Here is a 24,318-nt window from a genome sequence, read left to right on the forward strand (position 1 = left end):
GGTTGAAAGCTTCAAATTCCTCAGAGTAAATATCACCAAGAACTTTTCCTGGCCAATATTATTGAAGCAATGGCCAACAAAGCACACCTGTGACTCCACTTCCTTAGAAGGCTTAGGAAGTTTGGCATGACCCCGACAACTCTCACCAACTTCTACAGATGCACAGTAGAAAGCATTTTATCGGGATGCATCACAACATGATTTGGGAACAGCTCCATCCAAGACCGCAAGAAATTGCAGAGAATTGTGGACGCAGCCCAGACCATCACACAAACCAATCTCCCTTCCATTGACTCCACCAGCATAATCAAGGATGAGTTGCATCCTGGCCACTCCCTCTTCTCCTCTCCCATCGGACAAAAAGTACAAAAGTATGAAAAATCACACCTCCAGATTCAGAGACAGTTTCTTCTCAGGTGGTATTAGGCAACTTATCTTACACTAAACATTATTCGTCAGTCACCAGTTAAACGCCAGTCACCCCCCCCCCCCCCCCCCCCCCCCCCCCCCCCCCCCCCCCCCCCCCCCCCCCCCCCCCCCCCCCCCCCCCCCCCCCCCCCCCCCCCCCCCCCCCCCCCCCCCCCCCCCCCCCCTGCACACAGCCAATGTTCACCAAGCACTTTAGCTGCTGTTGTCCCTTCAGCTCTCGCTTCTCTTTACCTTCATTTCACTTCACTTTTGGAATTTTAAAGTTGGGTACATGTCTCTCACACTTACCCCAACCTCCACAATTTTTTTTCAGCGCAAAAATTCAACATTTTGGCGGTTTTTAACAGGTAGGAAAGTACGCGTTTCTTGCATTAATAACATATACCGGAAGTTACGGATGTCCTCCAGATGGATTGAGCGGCTCCGTGCGTCAAGCCCTATGACCCAGTGACCTTACGTGCAACCTCCCCTATTGTCTTTTCGCTGACTGGTTAGCACACACCAAAAGCTTTTCACTGTACCTCAGTACACGTGACAATAAACAAAACTCAAACTCTTACATAGAAACATAGAAAATAGGTGCAGGAGTAGACCATTCGGCCCTTCGAGCCACCGCCATTTGATATGATCATGGCTGATCATCCAACTCAGTATCCCATCCCTGCCTTCTCTCCATACCCCCTGATCCCTTTAGCCACAAGGACCACATCTAACTCCCTCTTAAATATAGCCAATGAACTGGCCTCAACTACCTTCTGTGGCAGAGAATTCCAGAGATTCACTACTCTCTGTGTAAAAAATGATTTCCTCATCTCAGTCCTAAAAGTCTTCCCTCTTATCCTTAAACTGTGGCCCCTAGTTCTGGACTTCCCCAACATCAGGAATAATCTTCCTGCATCTAGCCTGTCCAACCCCTTAAGAATTTTGTAAGTTTCTATAAGATCCCCCCTCAGTCTTCTGAATTCCAACGAGTACAAGCTGAGTCTATCCAGTCTTTCCTCATATGAAAGTCCTGCCATCCCAGGAATCAGTCTGGTGAACCTTCTCTGTACTCCCTCTATGGCAAGAATGTATTTCCTCAGATTAGGAGACCAAAACTGTACGCAATACTCCAGGTGTGGTCTCACCAAGACCCTGTACAACTGCCGTAGAACATCCCTGCTCTTATACTCAAATCCTTTTGCTATGAACTTTATCTACTCTGTTTGGATAGCGTGCAAAACGAAGCTCTTCACTGTACCTCTGCACAGGTGACAATAATAAACCTAAAGTTGCTGAGGTTGGCGCCTGCGCCGCTGGGTACGGGCGTCAGTACGCAGGCGCATGGCCCGAGGGCGGCCGTTGGGAGGTGACAGGCGCTCGAGCCCGCGACATTTGGCAAAGGGGTTTAAACGCCTGAATCTAAACGGGAAAAGGTGTCATCGCCAGCACTGGCTACAAACGCTTTAATACAATAAACATACAGCAGTCACACAGCCGCGTCTTTACCTCTTCAGGGAACAGTTTGAGGGGAACATTGTCGACTGTTTACATGGATCACGCTGCGGGAGCCGACTTCCGGGGGAAGTGACGTCCACGGTGCGCTCCTATTGGCCGGAAGCGGCAATGGCGGGAGAATTAGTTTAATGGCGGCCGCTTGTGTCTGTGTGAGGGAGCGAGCGGCGGCCGCTTGTGTCTGTGTGAGGGAGCGAGCCGGCCGCTTGTGTCTGTGTGAGGGAGGGAGCGGCGGAGCGGCCGCTTGTGTCTGTGTGAGAGGAGCGAGCGGCGGCTTGTGTCTGTGTGAGGGAGGGAGCGGTGGAGTGGCCACTTGTGTCTGTGTGAGGGAGCGAGCGGTGGAGCGGCCGCTTGTGTCTGTGTGAGGGAGCGGCGGGGGAGCGGCCGCTTGTGTCTGTGTGAGGGAGGGAGCGGTGGAGCGGCCGCTTGTGTCTGTGTGAGGGAGCGAGCGGTGTCTGTGTGAGGGAGGGAGCGGCCGCTTGTGTCTGTGTGAGGGAGGGAGAGGCCTGCAGAGAAAACCTCTGGTGGGAAGTGATGTTTTGTGAAAAAGTGGTGGAGCTGATCCGGGAGCTGCAGCGCGCTACGGATGGACAACTGCCTCCATTCAATGTGAGTGAACAACCAGGCTATTCACCGAAGATAGACACAAAATGCTGGAGTAACTTAGCGGGTCAGGCAGAATCTCTGGAGAGAAGGAATGGGTGATGTTTTGGGTGCAAAGGAAGAATGATTTCCAGATGTTTAACTGCTGGATCAATGTAGATTAAGATAATTCTAAACACTACAGAGCAGTAATCCACGGACTACATCCAAAGTTGAAGCAAAAAACCCCCAAAACATTGAAGGAATGTTGTGTGCCCATTCCCTCCATAGATGCTTCCTGAGTTCCTCCAGCACTTTGTAAGAGTTCCATTGTTGGTAATTAAACACCCCATGGCTCTTGTTTTTTGCCTGAAATTCCAGCATGTGCTGTTCCTTGTGTCCCCAATCCCACATCTGAAGAAGGGTCTCTACCTGAAACATCACCCATTCCTTCTCTCCATAAGATGCTGCCTGTCCCGCTGAGTTACTCCAGCTTTTTGTGTCTATCCCACATTTAACTATGTTTGCAAAGCATTGACATTACAGGTCAATGTTGAGGTTTGAAGTTGTCTTTAGATATTTTCTCACAGTAAATCCAGTAAGTGGTATAAAGGCATTTTTGTAGTCTAGTAATGTCCAATATATAATCGAGATTTGTAAATTCTGGATATAACATTGAGGCCCCCTTGTGGAAAAAATGTTTAAGCCAGTTGTAATCATTTCTCTAATACCAAATAACCAGAGTCAAGAGTGTTTAATTCTCGTAACAACGGGACGATGAAATTCTTACTTGCAGCAACTTTACAACCTGTAAATGTAATATATATAGATAATATAAAATAAACAAATTCAGTAATTTAATAACCATAATACTGGTGGGAAAAATATTCCCAAAGTCCTTAGTGCAACCAAAGACAGTGCAGCGAAGTTCATTGTTGAGGTTAATGTTGTATAATGCTCAAGAATTTGATGGTTGTTATGAAGAAGCTGTTCATGAACCTGGTGGTCACAGTATTCAGACTCGTGCACCTTCTTTCTGATAGTGGTAGCGAAATGGCAGGGTGGCCAGGTTCTTTGATGTTTCTTGCCTTTTTGAAGAAGCTCCTATCGATCCTTTTGATGGTGGGGAGGCCACTCTCTGTAGTCCCTTTCATTCCTGGGCGTTCGAGTTGTAACAATTGATGACGACTTTGTAGTCGCCAACAAAATGACAGCTCTCGTCTTAGAAATCCTTGTGTTTTGACATTTTTATGGACAGCAGTTGTAATTGAGGTACGTCAAATTTGGATTGAGAGAATTTGCCAATCCTTGATTATAGCTCAGTTTCTCATTCAAAAGTCACAAGGATCATGTTTTTTGAAGCGTCCCTTCCTCTGAACTTATCTACTTGCTCTATAATTGTGTTGCCATATGTTTTAATTAGTTACTAGTTGAATGTTAAAGAGCCATGGTAACCAGCCTGTTGGCCGGATCTGGGACAGAATTTTCTGACCAGTGTTTCATTTAACACTAACATTTTAATGACTTATTCAAAAGTATCTATTTTGTTTTAAAAGTCATTTGATCAGTCTGTTAAAGAGATAGCACTCGTATGCCCACTATCTCCTTTTAAAATAAATTATTCTTGACAAAATCTCACCCTGAAATTAGCTAAATAATTGAATGATTTTTTTTTTCTGAACCACTAGTCTAACTGGAAATAATTCCTGCTGATTGTGAAGGACCAGATGTTCTGGCATCATTTAAAACTTCACTTCTGAATTAGATTTCCTCTTCAGTGCACTTCTCATCAGTTTCCACATTTTTATGGTGGAAACGTTCTTAGATAATCTGCTTGCAATCGGATTTTTCAATGAGTTATGGTACTTATAGAAAAAGATATTAAGTTAAAAAAAGTATTGGAACGAAGCTTTAAATCTAAGTACCATGTAACAAATACCATGAAAGGATGGAACAAAGGCACCAGCACATTAGGTCAACTGCAATCTTTTTCAGTGCAGTGAATTATTTGTATATCCACGTGGTAGTTAGTTAATAATTATGTAAATATCTGAGCAAGATGACACCTGAGCATGGCAGCTCTTTGCGTGTTGGTCCCAGAAGAGGTTCTGCTAGCATACATTACGATTGCTCCACTCTTTTAAACCTTTATTTCATAACAACATTTCTTACACTAACTATGTTATCCTGTGTACGGCTTGACTATAATTATGTAGTTATTTCTTTGACTTGATAACACACAGCAAAAAGCTTTTTGCTGCACCTTAGTAAACATAATAATAATAAAATAAAATAAAAATTGACAAATATCTGGCTACCTCAAATAAAAATCTGCTTCTTATAGGAGGATGGTATCAGAGAAGTCCTTGAAGAGATGAAGGCCTTATACGAACAGAACCAAAGCGATGTGTAAGTTTATTTAATATTTTCTCCAAGCTTTCACTCTGAAATTATGTGAACCGTTTAAGTAATAAGCGAGTTCGGTATTCCGAAAAAAGCAAGGAATCATGGGATCTGTCAAAGGTCACACGCGATAAACACTCTCGGCAACCGTGTCGCCACATGTACACAGACCTGCGCCTCATCTGCAGTCAGAATCCAACCCAGGTCCCTGGTGCCGCAAGCACTGCTGAACCATCAATGGGCCCCAGCTCAACTCTGCCTGTCCCGCCGGTCAACAGACAGCCCTAGACTTACGGGACACCAGCCTGTCGCTGCGGCAGCCCAGGCACACAGCCAGCGAGGAGAAGGCAACTCCATTGCTCCCGGCTGGTGTCCTGTCAGTCCGGGGCCGTCTGTTAACCCGGCGGGACAGGCAGAGTTGAGCTGGAGCCAGCGCCTCCCCTCCCCGCGAACCGCAAACCTGGGCCGCCACTCCCGTCCGACTCCCGCCAGCCATGGGCCACCCCGGACATCCCCGGCCACCCCCAGACAGGGACGGGACAATCGGGAAGGGACGGGGACGGCCCAGCATCAACTCGACAGCGCCACCGACCACGGACGAAACGCAGGTCTGCACCCATGCAGCAGCATGGTTGCCGAGCGTGTTTATCGCGAGCAACCCATAACCAGGGCATGCACAGTCTGAATACCAAACTCGCTTATTAAACCTCTAAGTATATGAGGTTTGCTTTGCAATTATTTCCCTGGGTTACAATGTTCTGTTCAAATGCAATGTTTAAACCATTCAATATGAAGCTTCACTGTAAAATCAAATGCTTGGTATTACTCCCATGTCAGGTAATGAGCAGTCACTGCTGTCAAGAGAGTCACGAGTGTTTTATTGTCATATGTCCTGAAATGAAACCATCACATTCCTGCTTGCAACAGCGCAACATGTGACGTTGCCACTTTCTTACTGCAGTCATAGACTGTGCTGAGACAGGAGTGCATTTTACTTCAAACATCTGGCCCTGGGGTCATGATCCAGCCTGGATCTCTGGCTTGTGCGGTAGCAGCTCTTCCTGGCTGCACCATCATATCACCCAATGTCCTTCAAAAGTCATGATTGTTAATATATAGTGATTGTTGTGTGTAGTTAATATATGAATGGAAACGGGAATGTCAAAGAAGAATGACAATGAACTAGAAGTTAGTAAAATCTTTGTTTTTAGCGAGAGCAAGGTGGACCAGCGAGAGCAATGGGGGGACCTGCGGAGGATAGTGGTGAACATTGGGGAGTGCTGACAACAAATGGGGAACTGTTGGGGGACGAGGGCCTGCTGCCACGTGTGGCGACAGGCAGTGGATAAGACTGTTCAGTACTTCTGTACCATTGTCGGTGCCAACACGTGGCTCCACTTGGGTATTGCCCAGGTTGTATGCAAAATTAAGCTTTTCACTGGGTACATGTGACAATCAAATGTCATTTATTAAAGTAGTATTCTTTATTTTTGTAGAAACGAGGCTAAATCCGAAGAAAAGACTGACTTGATCCCAACGATAAAGTTTCGTCACTGCTGCTTGCTGAGGAACAAACGCTGCATTTTAGCATACCTGTATGTTGCAGTGTGTAAGTTATATCGGGGACCCTGTGCTTTCTAGTCATAGGGTTTCTAATCGCCAGTGCTCTGTGATCTATTATTTTAAGGAAATCTTTTGGACACACTACTGCTGTTTAGTTTCTGTCTACTGTTTTCCAGATACTTCCCACTTTGGCTTCATTCTTGTTGCACGCCAATAAATTCAAATGTTAATTTATTCCATCCTCAGCTTGATTAGATTAATGACATAATCTAACATTGTGTGCACGGAGTAATCCTGGGATTTTAAAGGGTTTATTAACCATTTAAATCTACTCGCCAAAATCCACTTCTTAACAAAATATACAGAGTTGGACAAATAGAAGAGATGCATTCATAAAGTCCTGGAATTTATGAACTTATCTCTTCTATTGTCCTACTCTATTCTTTTATGAAATGAAATTGGGTAATGTGGGTGGGCATTCTCTGGGGTCTTTTCTAATGGTGATTTTTAAAGTATAAACAATACAAATATACATTTATCTTGTAAATGTCAAAAGTTTTTTTTGTCACATAATACTGAACCGGAGAGCAGCGAGGCATTGGTGATGGTATTGGAGAGATTTGTACACAGCTTTTAAAACAGGAGAAACAGTAAAATTAAGGTTTGATTTGGGAAAGATCTTAAATGTTTTGACTGCAAGATTAGTTCAAGGTGAGAGTGGAGTGCAATGTGTAATCATGAAACACAAGTATAGCCTGGACCATAGGCGTCCTTTGAGGTGCAGTGATTCAGCTGGATGTGTTTTAATGCAATAAAATAAACTGCTGTAGGAACTCAGCTGGTCAACCAGCATCTGTGGTGGAAAAGGAATTCAGGTCAAGGTTTGTATCGGGCAGTTCTATTGTGGTTTAATATTGCTTCGAAGTAGGATCTTCCAAAACCTTTGATATGTGCATTAGCAGCTTCCTGTGTCATAACAATTCCACAACTAATCCTTTAGTAAATTTATGCCCCTGAGTTATTAACCTCACTGCTAAGAGTGTGGACTCTTCAGCTAGGTTAATGAAAACTTGGATGAGAGTTTCCACTGTAACTGACAGTATATTATTAAACTGAATATCTACATTATGCGCTTCCCACAAAGTTTGCATCCTTGTTTCCTCTTTGCAACTGTGAATTACTAATTCATAAGGATATAAGAAAAGATAAGCAGGGTAGGCTTCTCTTAATATACCCACAGTGATTAGTCTCCATGGTCCTCTGGGGTAGACAACTCCAGATACTCTCCACCCTCTGCAAGAAGTTGTCCCGAAGCACTAGGTCTAAAATGACCGCCCCAAATCTTGCAACAGTGTCCTCTCATTCGAGCTTCTCCCACTGGTAGAAACATCTTGATATCAACTCCTAAGGATCTTGTATCGATTATAAGATGCCCCTTATACATTTATATTCTTTAGAATTTAAAATAAACGTATTTAACTGCTCCTGATAATTCAGTCCCTTCATCCCAGGAATTAGCCTTGTGAATCTCTTTTAGACTTTCTCCAATCCCAGTATATTCTGCCATAAAGACAGTCATAACTGTACTTCAGATGTTCAACTGTAATAATATTTTACTATTTCTAAACTCCAACACTTTGCCATAAAAACAAAATGCATTTGGCTTCTGAAACAATTGCTCTCCCTGCCTGCCCTGAGATTCATGGATCAGAACACCTGGATAGCATGTACATCCCTTGTCTGCAGGTTTTCTCCATTTAGATAATACATGTTCTTACATTTGGGAAAACTATTACAATACCTGTGCCTTCTAAAGGAAATAATTTGCGTTGGGGAAAAGTGATCAAAAGGCTTCTCTTTGGCAGGTATGACCGTATGCTACGAATTCGATCCTTGAGGTGGGAATATGGAAGTGTCCTGCCATCAGAAATCCGGTTCCATTTTGCTCCTGAAGAGGTAAATTGTTTTTGGACAACCTAAAGGCTCTCAGGCCCATCCTGTGTACTACCCTCTTGGATCCCTTTAATATGCTAAAGGTTCATTTAATTGCATTTTCATAGAACTGTAGAAATGAGAGTACGGATGTAGCCAGCTTGAGCTGTGCCTGCTATGTATCCTTGGGTCCAATTCCCTGTTCTTATCCTGAGACCTTGCTATATATTTCCCCATGTTATCTATTTAGCCTTTTTAATTATTATGACCAACCAGTTCCAAACTCTGATATGCAAATGTCTTTTGTGCTATCCCCTTTTGTTGGTTACAACACTGACCAATCAAAATTGGGCTGCCTAATAGCCAGCAATTAGGGTGCCGCAGTGGTAGTTGCTGTCTCACAGTGCCAAATACCCAGATTTGATCCTGACTATGGGTGTTGTCTTTGCAGAGTTTGCACATTCTCCCTATGGCAACATGGGTTTTCTCCGGTTTCCTTCCACATTCCAAAGACGTGCAGGTTTGTAGGTTAATTGGCCTCTGTAAAAATTATCCCTAGTGTGTCGGATAGAACTTGTGTGGGCTGATGGCCAGTTTTCACACTATCTATTTTAGTAATACTTTTTTAAATTGTGTTTGGTTTCTTCTTCCCCACAGACAGAGTGGTTCAATCAGTATAAAAAGTCACTGGCCACTTATATGAGAGCCATCGGAGGAGATGAAGGGCTGGATATAACTCAAGATATGAAACCACCAAAAAGTCTATTCATTGAGGTAAGTTTTGTACTCCACGTGTAACATCTGAGACTTTGTGTATGTTTGCAGGGAAGTTGGTTCATTGGGTTCTTGAAGAAGTTTACTTGAAAGCTACCTACATTTTGTGCCAAAATAAGGCGGTGACTGAAAATTTCAGTCATACAGCACAAACAGGCCCCATTCGCCTGCGTTTGACCCATATCCCTCTGAACCTTTTTTTATCCATGTACCTGTCCCAAGTGTTGTTATTGTACCTGCCTCAACTTCCTCCCCCGGCAGCTCATTCATGTTTGGATAGCATGCAAAACAAAGGTTTTCATTGTACCCTGGGACGCATGACAACAATAAACTTAGACGCTTTTTTTGCGCAATCATCTCCTTCAAGCCCATTTACCCCAGCATTATGACTTAATTGAAGAATTTGCTTTGCTGATCAGGTCTTTAAAATCCTCAAGCCTTCCAGCAAATTTTGTCACTTTTCCATATGCCACCCTTGTTGTTTTGTATCTATTTCCTCAATTTAGATTTGTGTAAGAAGGAACTGCAGATGCTGGTTTAAACAGAAGATAGACACAAAGCTGAACTAACTCAGCAGGACAGGCAGCATCTCTGGAGAGAAGGAATGGGTGACGTTTCGGGTTGAGACCCTTCTCTGACTCGGGTAGATAATGTAGTCAAGACATCTTTTGGCTCATTAGCATTCATCAGTCAGAATGTTGGGTATAGAAGTTTGGCTTGGGCCTCCTACATTGCCAGAGTGAGCCCACACACACTGGAGGAGAAACACCTCATATTTAGCTTGGATAGCTTACAACCAAATAGAATGAACATTGAATTCTCCAATTTTAGGTAACTACATAACCCTCCGCCTTTCCCTTCCCCTCCCGCATAATTCCCCTTTCTTTCCCCCTCCCCTGAGTCCCAACTGAACTTGAACTTGCGCTCATTTCTTACCTCCCCTTCCAATTGCATTCCTTCCTCTAACTTCACAATTTGCAACTTAATTTTTTTTGGCTAGCACTCTTTTTTTCATCTCTGGCCTTTAGTCCAACCATCTGCTTATGAACACTGTTTCCACCTATTACCTGTGTGGAAGTAACTGCAGATGCTGGTCTACACCGAAGATGGACCAAAATGCTGGAGTAACTCAGCGGGTCGGGCAGTATCACTGGAAGAAAAGGAATAGGTGACATAGGTCTGTGTAGAAATGGGAAGGAGAATTAAAGTGTCCATCAACCAGGAGATCAAGGTGGTTCAGGCAGGCTGAGCGAAGATGTTCTGCGAAACGATCGCCCAGTCTGCGTTTGGTCTCACCGATGTATAAGAGTCCATATCTTGGACAACAAATACAGAAGATGAGGTTGGAGGTAGTGCAAGTGAACCTTTGCCTATCTTGAAAGGATTGTCGGGGTCCCTGGACAGTTGAGGGAGGAGGTATAGCAACAGGTGTTGCAGTGGAAGGTACCTGTGAAAAAGCTCACTTAAAGGATAGACAAAGTACAAATTCTTAAGACCATACAAAGCTTTAATTTAACGCCTGACGGGTGTGAACTGAGAGACTCGGAGGCAACAGTTTCTCACGTCTGAATCTCCAGCAGCACACACAAAGACATACCAGAAAACGCGAGTTTATATACGTGCAGAAAACCTCTTCAACTTGCATTAAAAATCTTGCAAGAGAGCTGCGAACTTTTCACCTTAAGTTTAAAAAAACCATGTCACTATGGAAGTTGTCCAAATCCCATCATGCATTACAATTGGCCTTTTATAACAGGAAAGCTTAAATATGACAACAATCAATTAATAACTTTCACCTGGGGAAGGGGTGGTTTGGGTGGGAAGGTATGAGTCAACTAGGGAGTTGTGGAGGGAACAGTCTGTGAAAGGCGGAAAGGGGTGGGGATGTGGCTAGTGGTGGGATCCCGTTGGAGATGGTGGCAATTTCGGAGGATTATGTGTTGTATACAACGGCTGATGGGGTGGAAGTTAAGGATGAGGGGAACTCTGTCTCTGTTGCGAATAAGGGGGGGGGGGGGGGGGGGGGGGGCAAGGGCCGAGTCTGCGGGGTACCAAGGAGACACAAGTGAGGTAATCATCTATGGTGGGCGAGGGGAACCCCCAGAATAAGAGCATCTCGGATGTTCGAATATGGAACACCTCATCTTGGGCACAGATGCGACATAGACGGAGGAATTGGGAGTTGGGGGTAGAGCCTTTGCAGGAAGCTGAGTGAGAAGAAGTGTAGTCGAGATAGTTGTGGGAGTCAGTGGGTTTGTAATAGACGTCAGTCAATTGTCTATTTCCTGTGATGGAGACTGAGATCAAGAAAGGGGAGGGAGCTGTTGGAGATGTTTAAAGTGAATTTGAGTGTAGGATGAAAATTGGTGGTGAAGTTGATGAAGTCCATGAGTTCTGTTTGGGTGCAGGAGATAGCACCGATGCAGTCATGTGATAGGGTTTGGGGATAGGGCCAGTATATGCCTGGAACAAGGATTGTTCAATGTACCTTACAAAGAGGCAGGCATAGCTGGGGCCCATGCGAGTGTACATAGCTACGGCTTGGTCTTGGAGGAAGTGGGAGGAGTTTTTGAGGGTGAGGACCAGCTCTGCTAGGTGGAGTAGAGTGTTAGTAGAGAGAAATTGGATGGTTCTGCGGTCAAGGAATAAAACTGAGGGCTTTAAGGCCTTCCTGGTGGGGGATGGAGGTGCAGGTGACTGAAGGTCCATAGTAAAGATGAGGAAGTGGGGGCTCAGATAGCAGAAGTCATTGAAGAGGAGAAGAAGAGCATGTGAGGTATCTTGGACATAGGTCAGGAGAGATTGGAAAGGGGGGGATAGGATGGAGTCGAAGTATGTGGAAATTATTTCCGTGGGATGTGAGCAGGCAGAAACAATGGATCTGCCAGGGCAGTTGATGGATTTTGCGGAAACGGTAAAACCCAGCTATGCGGGGCTGGGAAACGATGAGGTTGGAGGCTGTGGAAGGCAGACAGCCAGAAGTGATGAAATCAGAAATGGTGTGTGAGATGCAGGCCTGGTGTTTGTCTGTGGGATCATGGTCCAAGGATAAGTAGGAGGAGGTGTCTGAGAGTTATCGCCTGAAAACCAAGATGTGTAATGTCAACAAAATATTTATTTTCTGTAGGTGCGGTGTTTGAAAGATTATGGTGAGTTTGAGATCGATGATGGTACAACAGTCCTCCTGAAGAAAAACAGCCAGGTAAGAGTTAAATGAAACAGTACCTGCCTCAACTACCTCCTCTGGCAGCTCGTTCCACCTACCCACCACCTCTCCTCTGGTTCCTATTAAATCTTTCTCCTCTCGCCTTAAACCCGTGCACTCAAATTCTTGATTCTCCAATGCTGGGTAAAAGACTGCTTTCATCCTATCGATTCCCCTCATGATCTTGTATACCTCTAAAAGGTTACCCCCTTATCCTCCTGTGCTCCAAGAAATAAAGTCCTAGTCTGCCCAACCTCTCTACAGCTCCGGTCCTCAAGTTCGGGCAATGTTCTCTTGAATCTTTGCATTCTTTCCAAGAATCATTTACATAAAAATAATTGACAGAAGAATTTAGATCAGAGCTGTGAAAATGTTTTTCAACCCCACGGTGAAAAGATCTGGAACTTGCTGGCTGAGAGGGCAGTGGAAGTAGAAACCCTCATCATTTTTTAAACATGCATGAGATGTGGATCTGCAGTTTGTTTGTTTCCTGACATCAATTTAATTGTGTCACTCGACCTTGGATCCCATGAGCTTTTTCTTTTTTTTTTTAAATTCCACCTCCTTGTCATGTGAAGCCTCATTAAAAGCCTTGAAGATAAATTTGGTCTCCACCTGCCGCGAGACAGAATCAGCTGCTCGAAGCCTGCGGCTGACCCGTGAAACGCGGATAGAGGGGTCCCCAGACAACCTGCTGCTGTCAAAAGTGACTGCATTGAAACACAAGCCATAAACCACATGTTTTGGTGCAGTTGTCTACAGTTATACGATTCCACATTCTATCTTGGAGGCACAAGAGTTTGCTGATGCTGGAATTATAGTAATTCAGCACAGAAACAAACCCTTTGGTCTGTTTAGAAGGATTTGGGCCAAATCTTGAACAAAGTACTGAAGGAACTTGGGGGGTCAGGCAGCATAGGAGGAGGGCATGGATAGACGATGTTTTGAGTTGGGACCCTTCTTCAGACTCAGTCAATCTGAAGGTTATAGACCTTTAGCCTCTCCTATCCATTCCCTCTACCATTCCTGCCTGTCCCACTGAGTTGCTCCACCAGTTTTAACTCCACATTCTATCCTGCCTTTATGATATCTTTAGACTCAATTTCCTTCGAATGACCCTCAACTAGGAATTTTTTTGTTAACTTGTTCCAAAATCCTGATTTTATAAATTGAAGATCCTTCAATGTCTACCTCTGTTATTCTTGTTAGAGATGAGCGGTCATCTTTCTCTTGTGCTGTACTGTGAGTTAAGATCCAAAGTGTTCTCCGGAGGATATCCAGGGGTATGGCACCTGCAGTTCCTCGTGTCTCCAGTATACTTTCCTTGTTCCAGCTAATGTTTAAAATACTAAGAATTCTTTTGCTTTTTCCCCAGCACTTTATGCCCAGGTGGAAGTGTGAACAGTTAATCCGTCATGGAATCCTGGAACACGTGTTATCCTGAGAACATAAGCTGGAAGTCCGCGTGTCACTGTAGACTGTTCAACGTTGCTTTGGCTTGTATTGCCTTGCCTTATTAAAATATTCAGCTAGGATCAAAGGCCTTTGTAGTGTTTCATCATAGCCCCTCCCTTTCTCCTCACAAGGAAATGTAAATCTGTTAACATTTCTGTCCGTCTTGTCTCAGTGATTCTAGATGGCAGGTTGGGGCCACAGATTTAAATGGAACCTGCAGCACAAGAATAAGCCTTTTGACCCACAATGTCTGTACCAAACATGATGCCAAAACCAACTCTTATTTGCCTGCATATAATCCATTACCATGTACCAATCCAAGTCTGTCTTCCATCCTGAGGGAAAAAGATTCTCGCTGTCGATCCTCTCCATTTATATACTTCTCTCTGGTTTCCCTACAACCTCTGGTGTTCCAGAGAAAACAATCCAAGTCTGGCCAACCTCTCCCTGTAGGTAATACCCCCTAATCTTGCACCATGCTGGTAAATCACCTCTGCACCCTCTCCAAAGCCTCCACATCCTTCTTATTAAAGGGTGAAGAGAACTGCATGCAGTACTCCAAATATGGCCTGACCAATGAAGGCAAGTATACTATATGCCATCTTTATTGTGTTGTTACTTTCAAGGATTTATGGACTTGGACCCCAAGATCCCACTGAGCAGCGTTGCCGTGTTATGGATCATGTCGTTAATTGCATATTTTCCCATTTCATCAGTGGCACCATTTCAGTATTTACGTGTCCTGGGTGCATGATACTTATTAGCTGCAGCTGAATGTAGAGTGTGACCAGAGATTGGACTACAATCTCTCAACTGGAACAGCCTGCATCTATATACAAGGTCAGCAGATCATATTATAGCTTTAAATAAACAGTACATTTTAATCCAAATAATTTTAAATAGTTTACATTCTTGGAATTTTATAAAATGTCTGAAAATCACAAACATTTCTGTACAACAGAATTGGCATCTACAAATAACTGCACAATTGTACCTGTTACATAACTGTTCAATTTGCAGTGACATTGATAGAATTAAGTTCTGCGATGTTATTTTCCAGAGAATAAATGCATTAAAGTTTAAAATGGCAGCACAAGAAGGATCTTCTTCAGCTTGCATCCAACCTGGGGGGTTTCTGCGCTGGGGACAGTGACATGAGGTTCACAAATATATTTTAAGGACTTGTGTTCCCTGTTGATATTGAAAAATACTGAATTGGGTTGTAGTGCTGTGCAGCACAGATACAGGCCCTTCGGCCCACCTTGTCCACGCTGACCAAGTTGGTCTGCATCTGGAATGAGCTGTCGGGGGAAGCTATAGAACCGGATATAATTGCAACGTTTGGACAAGAAGTGTTAGATGGAGGAAAGGAATGGTGCCTGTGAGCTTGCCTCCTGTGCTCTTGTTCTGGGGTATCCATGGTTGGCTGCGGTAGGCGCCCGGGGCACAGTTTCGGAGTGATGTGGAGTGGGCCGCTGGAGGCCCTGCAGCAACTTGGGGTTCGATTGGATCGGTGCTGCTCTCAGAGGCCGAGGCACGGCCCAGAGCAACGGAGGAGGACAGACAACATCGCCTAGCCAGGCTGACCCCCCCGTAACCTAGTGCTGCCACAAGGACAACAGCCCTTTAAGGCCAAGTTAAGACTACATTTGTCAACAACTGTGACCTTGAAGGTTACTGGATGGCACCAGAAACATGGCGACTCTTGTGTACAGCCTTGGAGTAATCTATTCCTACACTCTTGCATTCCAGTATGATTGTGCCTGCACATAGTAAGATTTTTACTGATTCATATGCCAAAATTGGAATGTCACCGTACCTAGGTACCTGCCAAATGCAGGCAAATGGGACTAGCCCAGTATGTCCATGTGCCAGCATGGACAAGGTGGGCTGATGGGCCTGTTCCCTGCCGTACGGCTCTAATTCTATGCTGTTGGGGCTGGAACACTCAGAGTGAGGCTGGAGCAATCTTCCTCAGCAGGCTGTTCAAAGCTGCAATCTTTTCATCCAGCAAGTAGTTTTTCTTCTCTGCACCTTTCTGCCGCTGCTCTGTAATCTGTAGTGCTTTCATCAGCTGAGCATTCTCCACATATAGGTCCTTCAGCAACAGGTCAGACTTGGCATTCTTGGCAAACTGCAGGCAAGAAGCAAATCATTTCTTTACAAGTACAAATTATCAATAGGTCTTTTTGGTCACATAAAATAATGATTCACCTCGCAGTGGAAAGTAAAGATGTGCTTTATCTGAGTTAATTTATTTCACGCATCTTAGGTGGTGCAGAGCTGCTGGCTGGCCAGAGCCTGTGATTCCTCCTATATTTACACCCGTCCCAAACACTCACCTGTTCCTTCAGCTGGTTCATTTTATCCTCCAGCATCATTCGTACACTTTTCAGTTTCTGCTCCACCTCTTCCATCCTCTCTTCCATTCCCTTTAGAAGCCTCTCGTACTCCTTCTGAAACAGAATGTGATTGTTTTATTTACATTCTCCAGGAGTCAGTAATTGGTATTTGAAAGTCAGTCGGACACTGACAGGTGCTGAATTTAAAAAAACACAGTGCTGGAGTAACACAAGCAACTCGAGTAGCATTTGTGGAGGACATGGCTAGATGACATTTTGGGTCGGGACCGTTCTGTCTGATTGTAGGAGGAGGAAGGGAAGCTGGTAGAGGTGGCGGCAGTATGAAGAAGGGCCCTGACCTGCATGATTACCGTGCCTTTAACGTGAAGAATTTCACAGGAGCTTCAGCAGACAAAAATGTAAAGGTGGCAGGACAGCTGCCAGGCAGATTTTTAATAAGTGTTAAAAGGTAGGTGAAACATTCAGAAGTTATTTTGGTGTCGAGAGTGTTTAATTGTCATATGTACTGACAATGGAACCATGTAGTTAGTTTATTGTCGTGTACCAAGGTACAATGAAAAGCTTTTTTTTATTGCATGTTATCCAGTCCACGGAAAGACTACATGATTACATTCAAGTCGACCACAGTGTACAGATACAGGATAAAGGGGATAACTTAGTGCGAGGTGAAGTCCTAAAAAGTTCAATTAAAAATAGTCCGAGAGTCTCCAATGAGATCAAGACTGCTCTAGTTGGTGATAGGACGGTACAGTTGCCTGATAACAGCTAGGAAGCAACTGTGCCTGAAACTGGTTTTCACACTTCTGCAACTCTTGCTTGGTGGGAGAGGGAGTGTCCAGGGTAAATTCTGAAGAAGGGTCCAGACCTGAAAAGTCACCCATCCATATTCCCCAGAGATGCTGCCTGACTCACTGAGTTACTCCAACACTTTGTGTCTATCTTTGTTATAACCAGCATGTGCAGTTCTTGCTTTCTAAATTCTTACTTTTGCAGCTTTATAGGCCTGTAAATGCAAACAAATAAATTCACAAATAGCCATTAACATGCAAACTGTGGTCGGATTAAGACCCACACCTGTCGGACAGTGCAAGTTGTTGGTTTACCTGCTGTGCGCACAACAAGTCATTGGCCTCCTCTCGCTGGATACGCAGCTCTTCCTGCAGTCGCCGCGCTCTATGCTCGCCCTCTGCCATCGTCATTTGAAATTGTGCCAGTTGGATTTTGGGCACACCATTGTTAACTTGCTCCTGCAACTCCCGTATCTCCTCCAAGTGCTGAGACTGGGCTTGTATTAATTTGGTGTTGGCGTCCGACAGCTGTGAACATAGAACGACAACTGTCACAGTATAGTTCGGGGTAACAACTTACTGTGTAAAACAAAGTTGCACAACACCTCTCCTTTAAACTTTGCCCCTCTCACCTTAAAGCTATGCTCTCTATTCTGACATTTCCACCCTGGGATAAAGGTTCTGACTGTCTACCCGATCTATGCCTCTCCTAATTTTATATATTGTTCTATCTGGGACATATGACATTAAAACACTCTTGACTATACTTTTAACATACAAAACAAAATTCCTATTGGGGCTTTGATTTGACTGGGAAACCTGCATATGTTGAACAATAGGTTGACTGGACCAAAAATAAAGATTAAACCCTTTTATATTTTTTATTTTAAAACATCACATGCCCAAATCACCATGGTGACTACTCATCTTCTCACCCTGCCTATTGCAAAGACGCTATCCCTACTCCCAAATTCTCTGTCTCTGCCTTATCTGCTCCCAAGAAGAGGCTTTCCATTCTAGGACATCTGAGACGTCCTTGTCCTTTAATAAATATTTCCACCTGCTGTCATAGATGGATCTCTCATCAGCGTGTCCTCTGTATCGCATAGTTCTGCTCTCTACCCCTTCCGCCAGATAGAACAAGGATAGTTTGCCTGGCAATGTTCTTCGCCTCATCAGCCTCCACATCATCCTCAGATCTTTTTTTAATCATCTCCACCACTTTCCAGCTTGCGCAGAGACCGCTTCCTCCGCAAGTTCCTTGGTTCAATCATCCCTTCCTACCCAAACCACCCTCTCCCCTTCAACTACAGAAGATGCAATACCTGTCCCTATATCACCTCCATCCAGGGACCCAAAGCAGTCTTCCCAGGTGAGACAGAAGTTCACATACCTCTAACCACCCACTGCATTCTGTGTTCCCATTGTGGCCTTCTTTAAATTAGTGGGACCAAGTGTGGATCTCCCGGTTGCTAATCATTTTAGCTCCCCTTCCCATTCTGACCTTTCTGTCCTGAGCCTCCTCCATTGCCAGAGTGAGGCCACATGCAAACTGGAGGAACAGCGACTCGTATTCCGCTTGGTTAGCTAAAAACCCTTATTATGAACAGTCAATTCTCCAATTTCAAATAACACTCCCAAGCCCCCACCACCCTGGTCCTTCAGCTGTTTGCTTCCAACATCAGAGAAGTACCTGTTCCTGAGACTCCATCAAGCTGGACTCCAACTGTACGTGTTTATTTTGTAAAGTCTGATATTCCTGTTTTATCCACTCTAGTTCAGTTCCCAGTTTCTGCACTTGGGTGACCTGTAAAAATCACATTCACAATATATCATCAATGCATGTGTGGGATTTTAATTACGTATAGGAACTTGTGTTCTTTTAAAAACTACAACCAAATTCACTTTAAGTATATTAGATTGGCTACTATAGCGGTAGACCTTCTACTGCGAAACGAGGATTGTGTTTGGAGCCACTTGTCACCGCTGATGATGGAACAGAGATAGTGGCGGTGGAAGATGGAGGGGAACGGTCCGTGAACTCACCTCCCACACCCTCGGAAAGCGCCATAAAGTTCCACATTCGGCTCAGGAAGCGGGACACAGTGCACGGGAGCAGCTGCTGGAGGCGCTGGATTGCGGTGGTTGTGGGTAGCAGTGTTAGCAGAGGCGGCTGAAGAGCCTGTTGCTGTGCTGTCTGACCCTGAGTGTGGCTTCCTTGGTAGCGATTCCTGGTTCTGCAGTGTGCAACAGCGTGGTGGGAGCTGCTGAGTTGCTTGGGATTTTGGCTTTGCATGGAACACGCTGGAGAATGCTTTCGTTAAGTTTGGAGATACAGTGCGGAAACAGGCCATCTGGCCCAACGAGTCTGCACCAACCCCGTACACTAACACTATCCTACGCACTAAGGACAATTTACAACTTTTACCAAAGCCAAATGAACCTACAAGTTGGTACGTCTTTGGAATGTGAGAGGAAACCAGGACACCCAGGGGAAAGTCACGTGGTCACAGGGAGAATGTACAAAATCCATACTGTAGATGTTGGTCAATGATGGAAACCGAGCCCAGTGTACCCAAAGCTTCCACCATGGAGAACATACCTCGATATTCCACACTCATGCCAATTCCCTATTATTGAGCTAAAAAAGGTACATCAAGACACAAGCTAAAAGAACTTCTCCGGGGAGAACTTGAGGGGTCTCCCCCTCAACTGCTGGCGTTTCAATCCAAGTCTATCCAACCTCTCCCAGTAGCTAATACCCCCTAATCCAGGCTTAATTCTGGTAAACCTCTTCTGCACCCTCTCCAAAGTCTCCACGTTACTTGTAATGGGGTGACCAGAACTGCACACAATACTCCAAATGCAGCCTAACCAAACTTTTATAAAGCAACAACATGACTTCCTGATGTATACTCAATACCTCGACTGTTGAAGGCAGGCATACCATATACCTTCTTTACCATGTTTATCAGTCTGAAGAAGGGTCTCGATCCGAAACGTCGCCAATTCTTTCTCTCCATTGATGCTGCCTCACCCGCTGAATTACTCCAGCATTTTGTGTCTGCCTTCTTTACCACTATCTACGTGTTGTTTCCTGTACTGGGGTGACCAGAACTGTACACAGACGTGGACTTTTTCTCTGTAACTGTAACACCATAATGCTGCAACTCTATATTCTGCAATCTGGGATTTTTCTGTATGCACGACCTGCTGTACGTGTTTGGCTTGATTATACTCATGTGCAGTATGATTTGAAGGGATAGCAAGCAAACAAAATATTTTTCACTGTATCTCAGTACACCTATCAATGATAAACCAATACCAAGGTATCAAAAGTTGCAGAGGTCTCAACAATCGTCTACGCAAAGCAATCCAGTTGTGGATGCAGCTCTAACCATCATGTAAACCAACTCCCTCCTATTGACTACATCTACACCACATTGCCTTGGCAAGGCCACCATCATGATCAAAGACCAGTCTCACCCCGGTCACTCCCTCTTCTCCCCTCTCCCATTGGTCAAGAGGTATAATACGCATCTACACCTCCCGCTGCCTTAGCAGGGCAAAGAAGATCATCAAAGACAGCTCCCATCCTGCGTTTGGACTGTTCGACCTGCTGCCCTCTGGAAGGCGCTATAGGTGCATCAAATCCAGGACAAACAGACTCAGGAATAGTTGCTTTCCGAGAATTATATCTACTATAAATTCAAATTCACACATGCACTGACTACAACGCCCAACACGGACTTCCATCTGTATATATGTATGTAGCGCCGCAGAATTTGTGCACCTATTCCCCCCCCCCCATCTCCCTTCTGTTTTTTTTTTTTTCTGTTTCTTGTTTTTTGTGCTAAATTGTATGTATGCACTGAGTACGAGCAGCTTTCAGTTTCACTGTACATGTATAGTGACAATAAATGGCATATCTATATCTATCTAATAGTGTGAAAACTCGGACCTCCAGATTTAGGGACAGATTCTTCCCAACTGTTATCAGGCAACTGAACCATCCTATCACCAACTAGGCAGCGGTCCTGACCTACCGTCTACCTGGTTGGAGACTTTACTGGACCTTGTCTTGCACTGAAAACTATTCCCTTCATCCTGTATCTGCACACTGTGGACGGCTTGAGTGTAATCATGTATAGTCTTTCTGCTAATTGGATAGCACGCAACAAAAAGCTTTTCACTGTACCACAGTACACGTGACAATAATAAACTAAAACAAACTTGCGGCATTTGCGCTTAGTCACAAGCGTTCACATTACCTTGTCATTTGTGACTGATCCCACCTCCTGCTCCAGGGAGAAGTTATCCTGTTGCTTTCCCAGGAGTTCCAGCTTCAAACTCTCCAGACTCAATTCCAGGTTCTGTATCTAAACATAGGACATTTCCAAATTAAATCCTAGAATTTTATGATTCCCAACTCCGCAGTGTTCTGCCCACACCACTGTTTAAGATGCAAAGAAAAGTACTGGCAGGTTTAATATCATCAAAGGACATTGTGATTGACTCCAGAAAACAAAGTGGTACACATACCCTGGTATGGATTGACAGTGCCAAAGTAGAGATGGTTGAAAACGTCAAGTTCTTAGGAGTAATTATAACTAATAACTTGTCTTGTACCAGCCATATTGAACATTGGCCCACACCAACATCTCTGCTCCTTTAGAAGGCTTAGAAATTCGGCATATCCCCGACCACTCTCACCAACGTCTACAGATGCGCTGTAGAAAGCATTTTATCGACGACAGATAGCACAATGGGCTAAGAGTTCGGCTGGCGACCGGAAGGTAGCCGGTTCAAATCCCGCTTGGAGTGCATACTGTCGTTGTGTCCTTGGGCAAGACACTTCACCCACCTTTGCCTGTAATGGAATGTTACGGCGGCAGGCGCGGGCACACCGCGACGCCCTGTGTCTCCCTTTCAAGGGAGATGCTAAAAATGCATTTCGTTGTCTCTGTACTGTACACTGACAATGACAATAAATTGAATCATTTCATTTTTCATTTTATCGGGATGCTTCATACCATGGTTTGGGAACAGCTCCATTCAAGACAGTAAAAAATTGCAGAGGATTGTGGATGAGGACCAGCACACAAACCAAACACCCTTCTATTGACTCCATTTATACCTCATGCTGTCTCGGCAAGGCCAGCATCATAATCAAGGACCAGTCTCGCCCCGGTCACGTCCTCTTCTCCCCTCCCCCATTAGGCAAGAGGTACAGAAGTGTGAAAACACACACCTCCAGATTCAGGGACAGTTTCTTCCCAGCTGTTATCAGGCAACTGAACCATCCTCTCACCAACAAGGGATTGGTCCTGACCTGCAATCTGACTATTTCTAATCGACTTCACCTTGCATTAAATGTTATTCCCTTCATCCTGTATATGTACACTGTGGACTGCTTGATTGGAATCATGTATAGTCTTTCCGCTGACTGGACAGCACTCAACAAAAAAGCTTTTTACTGTACCTCGCTCGGTACACGTGACAATAAACTAAACTAAACTAAATATCATTAGTTGCCTGGTGAACTAAGGCAAGAGCGAGAGGAGGAGAGATGCCTCACCTTCTCCTGAGACTCCTGCAATTCTTTTTGCACGAGGCCCCTCTCCCGTTCCCACGTGGACTGCTGCTGGAAATGTTCTTTTTCAGAGTTGCTGCAGGCCTCTTGCAGCTGCCTGCACACTCTGGCCATCTCCTCCTTCTGCTGCCCCAGTTCTGCCAGCCTCTCGTTGAGCAGCTGCACGGTGCTCTGACTGGTCTCCACCCTCACATACCACTGGGAGTTCTGATTAGTCAGCTGCAGGGTTTTGGCGTTGAGTTGAGCGATCTGAGTCGTGTACTCTTCATTCTAGACAAGGAGAAGCAAGACCAATCAGCAGAGAACTACGATGCACGAGAAGCATCATTTTTGTCTTTAAATAATTGGAAATTTAATATTAAACACCTTTGAGTCGTAGAGCTGTACACCTCTGAAAAGGCCTCTCAGCCCGACATATCCATGCTGACCAAGTTGGCATACTGGGCTAGTCCGATTTGCTTGCATTTGGCCCAAATCCCTCTAAACCCTTGCTATCCATACATCTATTCAAATGTCTTTTGAAAATTGCAAATGTATCCAGTTCTATAGCTTCCTCTGGCAGCTTATTCCAGATACGGACTACCTTTGGAGTGAGAAAGTTGCCCCTGAGGTCCCTTGTAAATATATCTCCTCTCACTTTAGGCCTGTGCCCTTTAGTTTTAGAATCCTGTACCCTGGGAAAGAGTGTTCACTTTATCCATGCCCCCTCACGATCTTGCACACCTCAATAAGGTCACCCCTCAGCCTCCTACTCTCCAAAGAAAAAAGTCCCAGCCCATACAACTTCTCCCTGTAACTCAAGCTCTCAAGATGACTTGGTGAATCACTTATGTGCTCTTTCCAACTTAATGACATTGTAGCACAGTGTCTGAACTGCTCCTGGTCACATCCAGCAAGGACTGGCTGATGTCTGTTGACTACAGAAGAGCCGGTCTCCATCCAACAGTGAACCATATTACTGTTTTGTTCTTAGCAACAGAAAGGATATATTGTACCATAATGCGAGGGTAACATTTCACCCTAATGTATCTAAACAATAGGTGAAAAACTTGCTCTATCCCCTCTACAATGTTGCGATTAACACCAAAAACACTGTCGATGATTCCCACTCATATTACAGAGCTGTTTTCTGAAGATCCTTCAAGAGCCAACGGAAACTTTAAAAAAGTGTTGGAGGAACTCAGTGGGTCAGGCAGAAACTCTGGAAGGAATGGACAGACGACACTGTGTGTTTCTATGAAGTTCGTGTTCTCCAACCCCGTCTCATGCTTAGTTGTTTAAGTGGCACAATTGCGCAGCGGTAGAATTACTGTCTCACAGCGCCAGAGACCCAGGTTTGATCCTGACCACGGGTGCTGTCTCTACGAAGTTCATGCTCCGGTTTCCTCCCATACTCCAATGATGCACAGGTTTGTAGAATAATTGGGTTCAGTAAAGTGATAAATTGTCCCCAGGGTGTAGGAAAGTGCTAGTGTCCGGGGTGCTCGCTGGTCCGTGGTGACTCGGTGGACCAAAGGTGGAATGTATCTCTAAAGTCTTAAAGTACATGGATAGGAAAGGTTTAGAGGGATATGGGGTAAATGCAGGCAGGTGGGCCTTGTGCAGATGGGGCATCTTGGTTGGCATGGTCGAGTTGGGCTGAAGGGCCTGTTTCTGTGCCATGAGACACTGAGTATTTCATGTTCCTCTGCTATATCTCAGCCTACCTTTCCATGTTCAGTATTCAGTGAGGACTTG

General features: G+C 44.7%; 4 protein-coding genes across 5 annotated transcripts in view; 2 read left to right on the forward strand and 2 right to left on the reverse strand.

Annotated features, from left to right (window-relative positions):
- abhd12 (abhydrolase domain containing 12, lysophospholipase) overlaps positions 1–2,378 on the reverse strand; it is a 116,709-nt gene extending 114,331 nt beyond the window's left edge. Inside the window, exons 1-2 of one of the 2 annotated variants that reach the window (XM_055639334.1) lie at positions 2,237–2,378; positions 1,918–2,071 (exon numbers count right to left, since the gene is read on the reverse strand). Coding sequence is in view for 1 of the 2 variants with exons in the window: in XM_055639335.1 (XP_055495310.1) it covers positions 1,918–1,946 (29 nt within the window). In the remaining variant the exon portion in view is untranslated. The remainder of the gene's footprint in view (positions 1–1,917; positions 2,072–2,236) is intronic. The other variant, XM_055639335.1, reaches the window with a different exon arrangement.
- Positions 1–24,318, forward strand: part of eif4a3 (eukaryotic translation initiation factor 4A3) — a 165,823-nt gene that overhangs the window by 66,279 nt on the left and 75,226 nt on the right. The gene's annotated exons all lie outside the window — the stretch shown is intronic.
- gins1 (GINS complex subunit 1 (Psf1 homolog)) lies at positions 2,388–13,916 on the forward strand. The gene is made up of 7 exons (XM_055639337.1): positions 2,388–2,532; positions 4,850–4,914; positions 6,405–6,503; positions 8,337–8,427; positions 9,061–9,177; positions 12,305–12,379; positions 13,758–13,916. Exons 1-7 carry the CDS (start codon positions 2,458–2,460, stop codon positions 13,824–13,826), a joined length of 591 nt encoding a protein of 196 aa, XP_055495312.1. The 5' UTR covers positions 2,388–2,457; the 3' UTR covers positions 13,827–13,916.
- The window catches only part of ninl (ninein-like), a 60,938-nt gene continuing 51,030 nt past the window's right edge, over positions 14,411–24,318 (reverse strand). Inside the window, exons 19-24 of the mRNA XM_055639331.1 lie at positions 22,567–22,851; positions 21,260–21,367; positions 18,682–18,795; positions 17,304–17,516; positions 16,180–16,293; positions 14,411–15,971 (exon numbers count right to left, since the gene is read on the reverse strand). Coding sequence (XP_055495306.1) covers positions 15,786–15,971; positions 16,180–16,293; positions 17,304–17,516; positions 18,682–18,795; positions 21,260–21,367; positions 22,567–22,851 — 1,020 coding nt within the window. The 3' untranslated portion in view covers positions 14,411–15,785. The remainder of the gene's footprint in view (positions 15,972–16,179; positions 16,294–17,303; positions 17,517–18,681; positions 18,796–21,259; positions 21,368–22,566; positions 22,852–24,318) is intronic.

This window comes from Leucoraja erinacea, chromosome 8, assembly GCF_028641065.1.
Source record: "Leucoraja erinacea ecotype New England chromosome 8, Leri_hhj_1, whole genome shotgun sequence".
Classification (NCBI taxonomy): Eukaryota; Metazoa; Chordata; class Chondrichthyes; order Rajiformes; family Rajidae; genus Leucoraja; species Leucoraja erinaceus.